This window comes from Euprymna scolopes, chromosome 10 (assembly GCF_053919585.1).
Source record: "Euprymna scolopes isolate OS-2025 chromosome 10, ASM5391958v1, whole genome shotgun sequence".
NCBI lineage: Eukaryota > Metazoa > Mollusca > Cephalopoda > Sepiida > Sepiolidae > Euprymna > Euprymna scolopes.
The window spans coordinates 111,747,597-111,761,223 of NC_136491.1; the positions used below are offsets into that span (position 1 = coordinate 111,747,597).

Sequence of the window (13,627 nt, forward strand, 5' to 3'; positions counted from 1 at the left end):
TTCACGCATAGAGATAGGGCGTGGGGGGGAGCCACCTTCTCATCGGGATCTGATTTTGTATTTTAAACACCAACTTAAAATCAAAATCAGATGCGATAGAAGGAGGTTATCTCGCTCACAGTTTAGTAGGAGGTGGATTCACACCGCTAGTTTATGTGCGTTTGTACGAAACAAGCTTGAGTACGTGTTCCCTGCCTAGGCATGGCACACGCCGACCGTAAAAGTAACCCCCAGACCAGATCAAGATAATCCCGTAGTGGATCAGTCCCTTAGCTAGTTGGTATAAATGAGTTCCATGTCCCCAATTTTTAATTTTAGGTGTTAGGATACCTCCAAAGAAGCCCAGTCCTGATTAATTTATTTTAGTCCCAACCCGTCCCGATGTTATTTTTCTTGGAGGTCACCGAATATCCCTTTCCCCCCCCTTTATTTTGTCCGTAGCTGTGCCCACTTCCTCTTAGGAAGTGCTCCCTTGTTTTCGGCCGATACCGGAAAACAGGAAGCATTTCAAAATCAAATAGGTAAGGGTGGGTCCGATACCGGAAAACAGGAAGCATTTCAAAATCAAATAGGTAAGGGTGGGTCAGTACTAACACATTCACCGTTTAACGTTTTATTTGGTTCATTTATTTTTTATTACTGTTATTTTTCTTTATTTTGGGGTGTTTTTAAGGCTCTCATTATCCCCGCCCATCATCCGCATATATCATACACATCACAATTTCATCCGCATATATCATACACATCACAATTTCCATTTTGTCATTATTTCATTGTAAATATAAAGTCCAAAAAAAAAAAAAGCCATTGTATATAATTTTATTGTTAAAAAAAAAAATTTAAAAAAAAAAAAAAAAAAAAAAAATTGTACATATTGTCATCTGGGGCTTTAAGTAGATCCAACTCCTAGAGTGAATGCGGTATTGTGGTGATTGCAACTAGTGATAGGGAATAGACAAGTGGACGACCCCCGACACCCATCTTCCCCCCCCCCCCAACACCCTTTTTGGCCTCATGCCACATTTAAAAAGAATTAGTTGCCTGTTTTATATAATTTTAACCCTAAAATTCTGTAAAATTTGTGATTTTTCTTCTTAAATAAATATTTAAATAAATAGAAAAGAGGGTTTTTAATATGAATATCAATACACACAAAAGAAAACCGAAGTTATAGGAGTATAGATTGAAAAGAACAAGAAAATGAATTCCTCTATGGTCCTTTAAAACTTTAAAGGAATTTGGAAGCATTTTAACTGTCGAATATAAAGTCATTTCTGTCTTTAAACTTTTTAGCAAATCCTCATGTATTAAATAGATTGGAAGCTATTTCATTAAAAAAAAATATTTAAAAAAAAAAAGCGTTACCTTAAAAAAATTAGTTATGACTTTATTAATGACTAGCAGTTCAGCCCAGCTTTGCTTGGGCCCTATGTACTTTATGTGTATATGTATATATAAATTAAAAAGTTGGAATTAGGTCCAGGTAACCTACATCTAAAATTTCAAGTATTAGACCCAAAATTGGTAGAGGAGTTTAGCAGAGTCTGCAAACGTCAACTTTTTCAACTTTGACCTCTTGGCAACCTAATTTTCACCCAAAAACTGATTAAAAAGCTTGCTGCATGTTTGAATACCCTTTATGTAAAATTTCAAATGTTTAGACCAAAATTGGTTAAATAGTTTGCTAGAAATCGCAAAGGTCAAATCTTTTAAACTTTGACCTCTTGGCAGCCAAATTTTCGGCCAAAAACTGATTAAAAAGTTTGCCCTATGTCTGAATAATACACTTTATGTAAAGTTTCAAATGTTTAGACCATAAATTGGCTGAGTAATTTGGTAGAGACCGCAGAGGTCAAATGTTTTTTTAACTTTTGACCTCTTAACATTTGTTTTAGACTCAAATCAAATGAAAAAGTTTGATCCATGTTCAAAGAACCTACATCTAAAATTTCAAGTGTTTAGACACAAAATTGGCGGAGGAGTTTGGTAGAGTTTTCAAAAGTCAAATCGTTGAACTTTGACTCCTTGAAAGCCAAATTTCTGGCCGAAAACCAATTAAAAAGATTTTCCCAAATCTCAATACTCCTTATGTCAAATCTCGAGTCTGTAGATTGAAAATTGACAGAGTAGTTTGGTAAGGAAATGTACACATACAGACACACAATTTCACTTTTATAGATATACTAGCATTTCAGCCCGGCGTTGCCCGGGTGTTTGGAAGTGTATGTTGACAAAAAAAAAAAAGTGGTAGTAGGAAGGCAGGCTCGAACCCGTACCGCAAATGAGGAAAAGAACGGGAAAAAAGTGACGTCTTCGCTGTTACGACCACCACCAAACCGGAAGTGACATAGGTTTTAATTAAGGCTAGACAATCGGAAGAAAAGGACAACTTTTGAAAATATTGGCAAAAAAAGCGACCCCCCCCCACCACTGTAGAAAAGTGCCCAGTTGAAGGTGAAGATATTAATGTTTTTAGTCAATTTTTCGATATTTGTTGTCTGAAAGGTCAAACTTCAAAACGATACTGATCTTGTGAAAATCAATCACCTCTGTCAAAAGTTTTAGGCAGACATGCAAACATACATACATACGTACATACATTTATATATTGGTAACTCAAATTTTCGACCCAAACCGATTAAAAAGCTTGCCCTATCTCTGAATACCCTTTATGTAAAATTTCAAATGTTTAGACCAGAAATTGTCTGAGTAATTTAGTAGAGACCGAAGTGGTCAAACTTTTTTTTAAATTTTGGCCCCTATTATGACCCCTTAACATTGTTTTGGGCTCAAATCAAGTTATTAAGTTAGATCCATGTCCAAGGAACCTATATCTAAAATTTCAAGTGTTTAGACCTAAAATTGGCAGAAGAGTTTGGTAGAGTTCTCAAAGGTCAAATCATTGAACTTTGACCCCTTAACAGCCAAATTTCTGTCCGAAAACAGATTACAAAGATTTTCTCAAATCTCAGTATCCTATATATCAAATTTCGAGTCTGTAGACTGAAAATTGACAGAGTTATTGCCTAGGGAAATGTACACAGACATACTGACAGACACATTCACTTTTATAAATATATATATAGATAGATAGATTTGGGTAATACATTTGAACATTTCCATCTCCAACTATCAATTGACTGCAAATAACAATTCAATTTCCATGGTAAAGTACACAGTTCACATCTCCAAGAATTGGTTAGTAACTGAGGTTTATCAATCCATTGAATCATTTTGAAATTGTCAGCCAGCTTCATGACAAGTTGGAATATTGTTATTTCTTCAGTCCGCATGAAATCATTGTCATAAACATTTACATTTGTTGGGCGCATTCTAAGAGCTCAACAGTCATTTTCTTTCCGGGCCGCTGTGTTTACACATTAGCAGAATTTAGTTCAATTAATAATTTACATACTAGATAATAGCATACTAATTAAATTTAAATTTCAAAACGATGTATAAAGAATAATTTGAAAGACAAAGTAGATAATGTTAAAAAAATATTTAAAAATTAAAATAAAAAGATGGAAGTCAAAAAAAGACACCCTGGTAACAATAGATACAGTTATTTATAAGATAATTATTTTCATTCTCTGAAAGCATGAAATTCAAATTCAAAATGACTATCTCACCTGTGTATGAATGCCAAAGTAGCTTTTGGACTTTGAAATTGTTGAAGCTGATTCAGCATTGTATTCACAATTAATCCCTGGAAGAAAAAAAAAAAAAAAAAAAAAAAATCAAGATATTATTGTTGGTTTTCAATGGCCAACCAATCTGTTGCTCGACATATAATTATGAGATTAATTTACTGTTATAGCTAAAACTATTCGATATTTAAGTGTAAAGCGCATGACTTTTATAACTCAGCAAAACTTCTTGATCTGCTCGATTAAATTAAAAACAAATGATTAGAAATTATTAAAATGGTAAATTTATTTATTAAAGTTGGTTTCATAATATCAATAGATCAATCAACCTTACCATTCATTGTGAATATATTTAGCTTATCTCCAGCAAGTTAGACATCAGGTCAAATGTGGTTTTAAAAAGCCAGCGCATTAAGATTAGAGCATTCTGGCCTACAAAAAAATGTCCAAGCACCCCCATCCTGTTGGGCATTCTCCATAGAGAACGCCTCAGGTAATTAGTCTAAAACTAACCAACTTCAGAGAGAAGATAAATAATGAATTTCTTAGGACTGAAAAATAATTGTATCTCAACCTAACAGCAACGAAGCCACTATCAGACTGATTGTCGAGGACATTATCTTTGACTGTTAAATTCACTCTTGCTATGATATAAGCTGATCTACTATTTCAAAAAGAAATAACCTTACTCAAACACAATAAATACAGTTAATACTAAACATTGTGCCAGCTATTAATGGCAGTTACAGAACCAGAATTATGACATATACTTCTGTAACATAGTTTCGTTATTATACCATTGTGTTTTGGCAAGGCCATAACGACTCCAAAACCACAATTTCTGGTATATATAAAGCAAATTGTTTTTTTAAATCGATAGGTTAACGGGGGGGGGGAATATGACATTATTTTGTGATGATTACAATTATAATATAATCTATAATATAAATCTCACCTGTCTGTTTAAATGTATGTATGTACGTTTGTATGCCTAAAACTTTTGACAGAGGCAATGGATTTTCACGAGATCAGTATCATTTTGAAGTTCAACATCTCAGACGATAAATATCGAAAAATTGGCCAAAAACATTAATTCCTTCACCCTTAACTGGGCAGTTTTCTACAAGTAGGGGTCGATTTTTTGCGAGCCATTTTTGCAAGTCATTGTATCAGTTGGATTGACTTTGCCTAATTTTAACGTTCTGAACTTCCGCTCACGTCATGGAGTAGTGGTAAGACATCTGATTTTCTTTCACTTTCTTTTCTGCCTTTGCGTCACGGGTTCGAGCCTGCCTGCCTCCTACCACTTTTTTTTTTTTGCTCGACACACATCTATAAACACCCAGGCAACACTGCGCACCCAGGCTAGTTACGAATAAGTGGCAAAATATTTAGAGCAATTATGACTTGGGTAGTGACATAATTGCTGTTACAGACAAATGCAAAATCTTCATTATAAGAGGTTTCATTATTACTCAATATTAAAATCAAATTAAATTTACTTTGACAAAAAAAAAAAAAAAATGATTATATAGTGCAACAAGCAGTTGTTACAACCTCCTCTGGCAGGTTGTTCCACAGAACAGAAACACTGACAGAGAATGCTGCCTTTCTTCTATTAATCCGAAAGAAACAGGTGGAAGCTATTTACATACACATAAAGTCTGACTGTTTGTCTTTAAGGACACTTTAAAATTGGATATGGTTGTCATCGTCACGATCGCCTCTGGCAAGCTGTTTCACGGAACAGAAACACGGACAGAGAATGCTGCCTTTCATTGATCCGAAAATGACAGCAATACATTTTTTTCCAGATGCCCACAGAAATCACGACTTGGAATTGCGAAAAAAAAAAAATTCCTTGAAAGGTAGATTTAGATTTCAGTTAAATATATTCTATGTCAGAATAAAGTCTCTTCATATCCTTCTCTTGCTCAAGGGAGAATAGATTTAGTTTTTGGAGCCACTCCTTGTAGGTAAATGTGGAGAGTTCTTTCACCATCCTGGTTGTCAACTGTTGAACATGCTCTTATTATTAAATAAATGTTATGGAGAGATCTTAAGGAAATCAATAAAACAAAACTACATTTTTAATGTCGATTTTCTTTAGTTAAAAAGTTAAATTCAGTAAATATCAATAAAAGAAGGGTGCATTAAATAATTAGCATCCCAATTCTGTGACTTCATGCTTCAAATAAGGAATTTAACAGAATTGGCCAAGTGATGCATTCATCTTCCACAAACAAAAAGACCCATTTTACAATTTAAAAAAATTTTATTATTAAGAGTTTAGTGTAGTTTGCTTGAAGCATTGTTTAATGTGTATATAAGGGAAATATAGATTTATAGGAACATAGTGCAGTTTCAGCTTTATTGATTCAATATATGCATGTATATATGTATGATTACACACACACACATAAATTTTAATAATATTTTACATGTAGAATATTCTTACTTGTGTCAGATAGTATCTCTGTGTGGCAATATTTTGGGAATAATTCCCTTCCTCAGGTGGGTCCCTATCATGCATGTTTAAAAATTGAACACATGCCTATCGAAGGGAAGTAATTCTTGAAATATTGCAACAGAGAGATACCATCTGACCATCCTATGCAAGTAAGAACATTCTACATGTAAGACAAGCCGCACGTGTGTGGTCCCCCTCTTGTGCTGCATGTGAGATGACACCACAAAAAATAGTGAAGAAATGATGAATGTGAGAAGTGTGAAGGGCCAACATTGCCTTCACATTTTCGCCAAGTTTCAGAAAAATCTAATGGATGGGGTAAAAGTTATGGAGTAAAAAGTGTCATTTCTTTGCAATTTTGGGGCATTTGTGACCCCTTTTGAGCACCTGGGAACGCTGAATCCCAATGAAAATGGACAAACGATGCAGTTTCACGCCTTAAGACATGCGTATTTGAATTCAGCACCATGGAAAACTACTATATAGACATACATATCAAGTTTTTGAGTAATATGAAAAAAGAGCTCCAAAGAGACATGTTTTTTTAGCCCTAAAAGTCCCAGAAAGATGCGAACCAGAATTTTGCCAGGGTCATCCATACTGAATTTATATTAAGAACAATGGCCTCCACATTTTGGTCAAGTTTCAGAAAAATCTAATGGATGGATCAAACGCTGTGGGGCAAAAAGTGTCATTTTTGGCTATTTTTGGGGCAGTTTTGACCTCTTTTGAGCCCCTGGAGATGCTGAATCTCAGTGTAGATGGATAACAGTGCAGTTTCAAGCCTTAACACATGTATATTTGAGTTGACCACCATGAAAACCACTATATAGTCAGACATATCAAGTTTTTGTTGAGAAATATGAAAAAAGTGCCACAAAAAGAGGCATTTTTAGCACTGAGAGTCCCTGGGGACGCGAACCAAAGTTTTGACAGGGTCACCCATACTGAATTTATGCTAAGAACAATGGGCTCCACATTTTGGCCAAGTTTTAAAAAAATCTAATGGATGGATCAAAAGTTAAGGGGCAAAATGTGTCATTTTTGGTCATTTTGGGGCATTTTTGTCCTCTTGAACATTTCAAGTGGCACCAGTTGACATTGCCGTTGGTTGTTTGTAAACACGTCAAATAGCAAACATGGTGGAATGTTCGCGAGCAAGATTTTTTTAAAAATATATTTACAAAACTTTTTAAGATTTAAAAGAAAAAAATATATATTTACAAAACATTTTCTTTAATATTAAATATTTACAAAACTTTTAAGGATTAAAAAAAAAACGTTTTTCTATTTACACAAAACTTTTTGTGTAAGTAACACAAAATTTAATTTATTAAAATAAATGTGTCTTTCTGAGTGCGTTTTTAATATATTTACAAAACTTTAATAAAACTACTACTAAATAATTATAATAAAATAAGTAAAAAGAATGGACTATATTAATTACAAAACATTCGAAACTGAAAATTTCGGAGGCTAAACTTACTTGTATTTAATTTGTCTTTATGGAGAAGTAAACAAATAGCAAGTTTTTTTTTTTTTTTAAATAAAAATGAAAATTATAAAAAGATTTGTATCTTGTGATACACTTCATCTTTATAAAAATAAAAGTTATAAAAGATATGTGAATAAAATATATTTTTTTAAATCTCGATTGTTTATACTTGTGATTTTATTATGCATAAAAATTGCCTCAGTCTAAAAGGATTTCTCCTCCACTGACTACATACATCGCACTTTAAATAAATATTGAATTGTATTAAAAACGCACAAAGAAAGATTAAAAAACAAAAAAAAAAAATAATAAAAAAATAATGTACATAAAAATTAATCTTGGTCGCAAAAATCCGAACAAGTCAGTTATTTTATATTTGTTTCCGCCATTAAAACGTTTGGTTATAATAATTTTATATAATTTGTTTTTAAATTATGTACTTTTTAATTGACATCATCCGAAATTCTCAGTTATAATGTCGGTTTATTTATTTGGTATTATTTTATGACCTGCCCCAGCGTAGTATAAACACCACCAACCACCCCATGTTAAGAATGGCTTTTGAGGTTTGGGGTGTTTATCCCGAAAGCTTTAACATAGGGAGGTTGGAGTGTTTATATGCTGGGGCATGTCGTAAAAATTTACCATTTATTTATTTCTATTATTATTATTATTATTAATAATAGTTTTATTAAAAAGTTCTGTAAATATATAAAAAGAACACACTTAGAAAGACACCCATTTATTTAAATATGTTCATTTTATTACTTACATTAAAAAGTTTTGCGTAAATAGAAAAAAGTTGGGGATTTTTATCCTTAAAAGTTTTGTAAATATTTAATATTAAAGAAAATGTTTTGTAAATATATATTTTTTCTTTTAAATCTTTAAAAGTTTTGTAAATATATTTTTTTAAAATCTTGCTTGCGAACATTCGAACATGTTTGCTATTTGACGTGTTTACAAACAACCAACGGCAATGTCAACGTCGAACAACCGGTGCCACTTGAAATGTTCGACAATCTTTGTTTTCTGCTACGGGGTATCTAATCTTTATTTGATCCTTGCTTTGTGAGTAAACAAAACAACAACAAAAACAGCCTTGACATCATCTGCTGAATCATTTACAATATGAAACCAATAACAGTGTTTGTGCAATATAATTCAATCACAAAAATGAGTAGAAAATAATTCTAAGTAAAAATGAAATCTATACAGTTTTATCAGAATTATTAATAAAGAGTTCTTAAAAACCAGGGGAGGTAACTAGAGTCTATGATTTAAATAAAATATAAAAATCCACTATTTCAAAATAGAAAATGGTGGATTGCTAATATCTGTATTTGTTTTTTGTAAAATATAATTCCAGCATATCTTCTAGTTGATCATTTTTCATAATTTTTAGAAGTTTAACTAATTTCAATATGACACATAAGTACGTATTGGTGCTTTCACTTCAAATCCATTTTTGAAATGGAATTAAACTGCACAATTAAAAATACATTTTATTAAATTATTACACACACACACACACACACACAATGGTGTCCCAAATAATAATCAAGGCAAACACAGTAGTATAATTGATATTGACAAAAGTATGTTACCAAAGTGCATGTCATGATTCTGGGTTTATAACCGTCACTAATTGCTGCCATTATGATTAGATATAACTGCATTTATTGCATATTTATTTATTTGCGAACGGTTATCCTCATCTTCATAGTCACTGTTTCACAGTGTTTCGGCCACCTATTTCTCTGGCTTTTGTTAGGTGGTTAACCACGATGGGATAGGGATGCTGAGTGTCTTAACTGTATCCTCAGTAATTACTGCCTTCCATAGTTGTTGTCATCTCACAACGTTTTGGCCAACTAATCCTCTGGTCGACTTTGGGTAGGATTGAAACCACTATCTTCAGACAATGTTCACCAGGAACCATAGAGATTTAACGCCTCTATCCACTGCGCCACGGGCTCTGAAGAGTGATCAAGGTTGGATATTTTGGTCTCATAAATCCAAGCTTTTTGTTCTTAAATAAATCTAGTCTTCCATCATCGGGTTCATACCGAATGGTATATTATTTTATTATTGGAATCCTTTGAGATGAGTAATTTGTATATTTATTTATTTGCAGACTGTTATCTCCATCTTCATAGTTGTTGTTTCACAACATTTCAGCCAACTATTCCTCTGGCCTTCGTCAGGTGGTTAAGAACAACTATGTAGATGAAGGTAACAGTCCACAAATAAATATATAAATAAATAAATAAACAAATAAACAAATAAATAAATAAATAAACAAATAAACAAATAAATAAACAAATAAATAAATAAACAAATTAATAAATAAATAAATAAACAAATTACTCATTTCAATAATAAAATAATGTATTTGGACGATTCCATTATTCCTGAAATGGGTATATCAGCTTACCCGAAAACAATAAGATTAAATACTTGTCATTCAATTAGAACAATATTTTATTAGAGTTCATTTTCTTTTAGCCAATGTTGACATCATCTTAATTACATTAAATGGAAGTTAACGGATATTGCTGACATATTGGATGACAGTGACATGGATGTTAGCAATATAGTGGTCATCGCTGACATAATAGTTGCAACCTATGTCTATTCACTGTTATACCAAATTTAAGGAAGATGTGTGACTGTGATGCATCGAAAAAGAAACAAAGAAACAAACTGTAAAATTGAATAATCTCACCTGATAATTCGGGGCGACCACCAACCTCTGTTCAATATCCAAAATACTGACATAAGTCTGGATGGAGAAAAAGAGGCTGACATTATAAAGTTGCAAATACAAAATTCTGTTATTTTGAGCAGAAAAAAAGTCTTTTTTTTTTAAATTTCTTATTGACCCCAAACAAGGCATATTGCCATTTGGATATAAACGACTACTATTTGGAACAAACCCTGTACTCGGAGCTAGCCACAGGAAAAAAACCTATCGGCTGCCCTCTACTGCAATATAAGGACCAACTCAAATCTACCCTAAAAAACACCGGATTTGATCTTCACATCTGGGAAACAACATCTGAGGATCGGTGCCTGTGGCGCCAATCCATCATACATAGTACCAAAGGATATGAGGCAGAAAGAAGACTGGTTGAGATCAAGAGGCAGGCAAGAAAAAATCGTGCTGAATAACAATGCCCCCTGCCAAGCATTGCTTGCCTTCTCTGCCCACACAAATTCCATGCTCAGATTGGTCTGAGAAGCCATCTGCGATCCAAACACTGAGGGAAGAGGAAACTGAAATTCTCGGATACGAGAAATTGGCTGACGATTTGGGACCATGTCTACAGGTGGCTATGTAGAGAGTTGAGCAGTGAGACATCTGTTCACATTTCATTTAAACTTCAGCATGTTAGCACAGTCAGAGAAGCAGGAAACAGGGAAGCAATTCCAAAGTCTAACAGTCAAGATATATATGTCATACAGAGACATAGAAATTTACAAGATGGTATCTAGGGGCATGTTTAATCCACTGGAAGAGAGGATCCTCAGTCTTCATGAAGACATGCATCTAGAAAAAAACTTTGATGCAAAACCTGAGGTCTACTATCTACTCTATCTTGTGGCAGCCATTGCACCAACTAAGTTTAGCAGTTGTACCAAAAAGTGTGGTTGGTTCTGCACAAAGCCTTCACCACTATAAGCAAGTCATTTGTGTGGATTTCTGAACAACTTAGTTATTGTAGTGGACCTCATACGGTGAAATCGACAGGAGTATCATATGTTGAGGAGGCACCAGTAGTAGGAGTTTAAGATACATTCCATTAAAGTACTTGTAAAACAAAGAGATGCAACATTGCAGCAATAAGACAAGGGTTAGTGATTTGTTAATAGTTCAGAAACTATTAGATTGAAGACTCTTTTTAGACCCTGTCTAAAAGGATAAACTAGATTCCATGAGCAGAGCTTCTTTCTCAGAAGTGCACGATTGTGGAACTCTCTTCCGTTCGCCTGTTTTCCACCTGACTACAACTTGGATGTCTTCAAATCCAACATAAACAAATTCCTGACAAACCGCCCCTTAAGTAAGACACTATCAAATCTCGAATACTAATGATTACTACAATACTCATTGATTACTGTACACGCAATAACCCTTATCCCTGAGTGGCCTCCGGGTCTTGATAAGTGGTGACCCCCATGTAAAAAAAAAAAAAAAAAAAAAAAAAAAACTAATGATAGATGGACTAGCCAATACTCCATGCATGGGCAAATGATGGCTTTATAGAGATGTATAAGTCTCAAGTGTACATAATTATGGTAGAAGAAGCCCACCATCTTTGCAGCAGCTTTGCCAATGTCCTCAACGTATTTGTTTCAATTCATGTTGCCTGAGAATGTTGAGCGAAGAATTATGAACAGTGAGCTCTCAGGTAGAATGTTATTAGTCATGGCAATCAGTGGTTGAAAAAGTATTTTTGTAATTAAAGGAAAGAAGCTTAATCTTAGTAGCATTAAATGTTACCATATATTTATGTACTCATTCCACTATAGACCGAATGTCGTTTTCTAAGGTTACTGCCATTATCTTGGATATTAATATTGCTTGTTATACTGTAAAAATGAGGGAGTTTATTTAAAGAAAAATAATTTTCCAACACAAACAAAAAAAGATGAACAGTAAGAAAACAAGTGAAGCATGAATGCCCCCTCCCCCGTGAGTGCACAGTGAATGAGGCATAAAACAAAAATGGATAAGTAAGTTCACTATTTGCCCCCTCCCCTCCCCATTTAGCCCCAAAAGTCCCCAGATGATATCAAATCCTGGTGAAAATGAACAAACAGTGCAGTTTTAGGCCTTAACTTATGTAAATTTGAGTTCTGCGCCATGCAAAAAAGAAATGACCAAGTCCATCATTTGCGCCCCCCCCCCATGTAGCCCCAAAAGTCCCCAAGGTCTTAACATATTTAAATTGGAGTTCAGCACCATGCAAAACTGCTAAATAGACATACACAGAAAATTTGGGACATGGAGTGTTTTTATTAGCCCTAAAAAAGCCCTGGGGCACACCCAAGAGTTATTGCAAAGTATAGACAAACAAAATTAGATACAAATCGGTTAGTTACAACTTTTCAGAAAGTTTTATAAAAATCCAAGGCATCAATGTTTTTTAATAAGCACAAAAGTATCAATTTTAGCCATTTTAACATTTTTAGGTGAGCAACCGGAGTTTTCCCGGAAAATCCGTTCTGTTACTTTTTTACTCATATCATGTTTAATGCTTATGCAAAATTTCAAAAAATTCCAGTTATTGAGAAAAGTGTGGACAGACGAATGGACAAGGGTGAATTTACAGGTCCACCCTCCTTTTGTCAGGGGACCAACAAACTAACTGAAGATATTGATAGAGAAACATCTTTAAAAATGAAAATATATCCTATTTTGATGAAATTTATATCACAAGTATAGAATTCTCCAAGGAAAACAGTGTAAGTGGTCCCAAATCTCTACATCACTCTGTATTTGCCGAGCATCATGTTCTCACCTCTAAGTGACCCATGGTGACAAAAATTCCTTCAAACTTTAAGTCTCTATCCGTTTTTTCTTATAAATGTTATTTTAAAAGTTAACATTTTTTATTTGATATTGTTTTTACAGAGGAGTCACTGCTTATCAAGACCCAAAGATTATTCAAGGATAAGAGTTAATGTGTGCATGGTGATGAAAATCAGGTAGCAATCGACTTAATTTAAGGGGGTGGCTTAACAAGAATTTGTTTACATTGAACTTGAAGATGGCAATGTTGTAGTCAGCCAAAAAGCAGGCTAGTGGAACAGAATTCCATAGCTGAGCAGTTATAAGAAAGAAGTTTTGTTCGTGGAATTGGCATTTAAATTTAGACATAGATAGAGAATGGAGGAAATTGTTGACAGTGGTTGTAGATAGACGAGTGCTTTTGTTGAAAGTTATACAGAATGGGACCATAGATTGAAGCTCAGACGTGCATCTGCCATAAAAATGATAGAGCA

At 33.8% G+C, this 13,627-nt stretch overlaps 1 protein-coding gene across 4 annotated transcripts in view; it reads right to left on the reverse strand.

Moving 5' to 3' along the window:
* Nucleotides 1-13,627, reverse strand: part of LOC145286207 (guanine nucleotide exchange protein SMCR8-like) — a 144,202-nt gene that overhangs the window by 17,862 nt on the left and 112,713 nt on the right. For all 4 annotated transcript variants that reach the window (XM_080135008.1, XM_080135009.1, XM_080135007.1 and 1 more), the window contains exons 21-22: nt 10,344-10,400; nt 3,633-3,709 (exon numbers count right to left, since the gene is read on the reverse strand). In XM_080135008.1, the coding sequence (XP_079991134.1) occupies nt 3,633-3,709; nt 10,344-10,400 (134 nt within the window). The remainder of the gene's footprint in view (nt 1-3,632; nt 3,710-10,343; nt 10,401-13,627) is intronic.